Genomic DNA, 2993 nt, shown 5'->3' with positions numbered 1-2993 from the left:
CCTCCATTGGTTAATAAATTTGATTTCCATTGATGATTTTTGTGTGATTTTGTTGTCAGCACATTCAACTTTGTACAGAATAAAGCATTCAATGAGAATATTTCATTCATTCAGATCTAGGATGTGTTATTTGAGTGTTCCCTTTATTTTTTTGAGCAGTGTATGGATGAACATTCTTATTATATTATTGAATAACAAGAATGGTATTTTATTTTAATATAAGCTACAAATAGAAAGTGGCAAATAGGTGGAAAATCCTCCAGGAGCAGCATTCCAGAGGAGGAATGCCACTAATCCGGAGGAAAAGCCTGTTTTAGAGCTGATTAATATTTGTAGCTGAGCTACTTAGGGTACCAACATCTCACAGTCAGAATCACTTTCATATCATAAACAAGTTCACAGGCTGCTCTGATGTAACAAAACAAACAAAAAAGTGATTATACAAGCCATTGCAGATCAAATGGAAAAATTCATAGCAGTATTATGTCCTACAAGCAGTAGTATAAATCCGTGTTTGAGCAAAGGTGAATCAGTCACAACCTGGACAATTTTTAAATCAAGGCAGTCATGAGGCATCTATGACGCCTGAGAAACCACAGCTGACTTTTCTGATTTAGGCACCTGTGCGAAGGCATTGTTGTTGTTCTTGAATCTGAGGTTTGAGAACAGGTCAGAGCCTCCTTTCCAACTTCCAAGCGAAAACATTTCCATGCAGGCTGAGTAGTGTGTAAATCTGATGGTTACAAAACACTTTCTGAAGTTGAGGACAAACCAGAGTGCACAACTCCTCAGAGGACAATCTAGTTTTCCCTGCCACACTGAAGATGCCAAATTCCCATGTCAGAGGAGTTAATGAATGACTTTCGGTTTAAAGTTTAAACAACCTGATGGTAATTACGTTCTCCTTCATTCAGGAGAAAACAATTATAAAACACCGCTCTTTGGTTGGTTAGTTGAATTTGATTTATTTCTTCAAAATCCATAGAATATTATGATCACAAAAAACACTGCTCCATGGTCCTATGCTATCCTCTTATTAAAACAATTCTTGAAAGAAAACAACACATCATCTACAAATGCAAACAAATTATTGTATTCAAAACAAGTCTACATATAATCCATATTCAGTGGCTGAAACAAAGGGTAAAATCATTCGTTTGTGAGAAGGCAGGCCAGTTTTGAGCTGCTTGCTGTGTTGAACATGAAGTAAAAGGAAAAGTCAGGAGATTAATAAGCTCACCCCAAGGTCTCCAACTCGTCACACAGGTCCTCGTTGGAAGCATCGCTATAGACACTCATCTCTGGGTCTGCCGTCACGCCGGGCTTCTGAGATCCTCTGGAAGGTCTGCAGCTGCACAGGGAAGTGAAAGCAGTCAGTGTAAGTCCGGCACGCCCAGGAGGGAAATGAGCTCACAGAAGCTGCAGAGCCCTCTTCTTAAACATTGCAATATTTACACAGCTCTTATTGGTGGAGCTTGGCCGAGAGATAAATAACTAACTCTGCAAACACTGAGGCACCTTGCATAAATTGTGACCATGAAACACCTCTGAATTCTCACAAACCTTAGATGTGTATTCTTGTACAAAATAAATTGCCTGCGAGTTAAATCAGGTCTGTTTCTCCGCCCACTTAAAACCACTCAGACGGGAACAGCTGAGAATAAACACAATCAACAATACCAACCCACAGAGAAATAAAAACAGAAGAAGAAAAACCTTAGGTTTATATTTGGCGTGAACTCCAGACAAGCATCAGAGAAATTTCCAAGAATATTTCTAAAACATTTTTAAAGTGAAACTTTAACAAGGAATGTTTCAGATTATAGGCTTTGTTTGGAATAATTTGTCAGGAACATTTAAGGCACACTTCACATAAAGTCCATAGATGTTAGAAATGTTAACTCAAATATCAAAATATTCTAAGCAAAGCCCAGGAGTGCAGTTCCAAGCCTAAGAAATAAACCCAGGAATTCCTTCATCTTGTCACATTTTCAAAATCTATTTTGTGTATCACAAACATTTTCCATTTCCTTTACATATACTGCTATCCCCAATCCCTCCAGTAATTCCTGGGAAAGGTCTGGAAGACCGCCTACATGTTTATAAACAAGGGTTAAAAGGCTCTTCTCTTTTATTACATTGCCTCAAAGTAAGTTCAGCAGAAACGCACAGCTGCCCACATACAGAATCCAAATCTTTCTGTAGATAAGCTGTGTTTAGATGACAGATACGGAGTTCTTCTGGCACAACAGCAAGATCTGTTTGGAGGAGTTAAGGGTTCACATCTCACCAACTATCAAGCATGATGGTAGTATCGTCATGTTGTCAGACTGTTTGCTGCCAGTTGCTTTGCACTAGGTGGAAAGAATATTAATAAATCAGCAGATTAATGGTTTTGCCCTCAGTTGTTCCAAAAAGGAAAATGATGCCAAACACACATCAACAATTTCACCCAAATCTCAAGCTTTTCGAAAATTTACAAAGCAATGCTTAAAAGTCAAAGTCATTCCAGGAAACAAAGAAGTATAAATGAATTCTACAAACATTGACAAGAAGACTGAAGCCTGTCACTAGTGAATGGTTAATGCTCAGCTTGGTATGTATTAAAGCTTGGACAAATTGGAGAACGTTCTCAAAATAATTAATGCTTGTTAGTTCTAGATGTTACAAATAATTGCTGCTGCATATAGTAAAATTTGTCCATCCTGGAAAGTAAGTCATAACAAGTCTAAAGTTATTTACAGGATGAAGGAACAAACTTCTCACCAGAACTATAAATATATCTGATAAACCACAGCAGGTTAGTTATTGTTCCCCTAAATGGTTTTAGATACATCATTTTTAAATTGGGTTAAGCTCTTTACATGCATTAGCTTGAAATATTGACACAACTGGAGCAGTTTAGTGAATGAAAATTTTATTTCAGTTTAAAACTAATCAGTGAACCAAAGTCCAGTACAAAAGCTGAATTATCACATGAAATAAAACTGCAT

General features: G+C 37.3%; 1 protein-coding gene across 1 annotated transcript in view; it reads right to left on the bottom strand.

Moving 5' to 3' along the window:
• The window catches only part of dapp1 (dual adaptor of phosphotyrosine and 3-phosphoinositides), a 9382-nt gene extending 7735 nt beyond the window's left edge, over nucleotides 1–1647 (bottom strand). The window contains exons 1-2 of the mRNA XM_007553068.2: nucleotides 1564–1647; nucleotides 1241–1351 (exon numbers count right to left, since the gene is read on the bottom strand). Of these exons, the coding sequence (XP_007553130.1) occupies nucleotides 1241–1299 (59 nt within the window). The 5' untranslated portion in view covers nucleotides 1300–1351; nucleotides 1564–1647. The remainder of the gene's footprint in view (nucleotides 1–1240; nucleotides 1352–1563) is intronic.
• Nucleotides 1648–2993: the final 1346 nt, after the last annotated feature.

Source organism: Poecilia formosa, unplaced genomic scaffold (assembly GCF_000485575.1).
Source record: "Poecilia formosa unplaced genomic scaffold, Poecilia_formosa-5.1.2 Scaffold54, whole genome shotgun sequence".
Classification (NCBI taxonomy): Eukaryota; Metazoa; Chordata; class Actinopteri; order Cyprinodontiformes; family Poeciliidae; genus Poecilia; species Poecilia formosa.
Note: the sequence above shows the minus strand (reverse complement) of the source record. Positions and strands in the feature narration are given on the sequence as shown.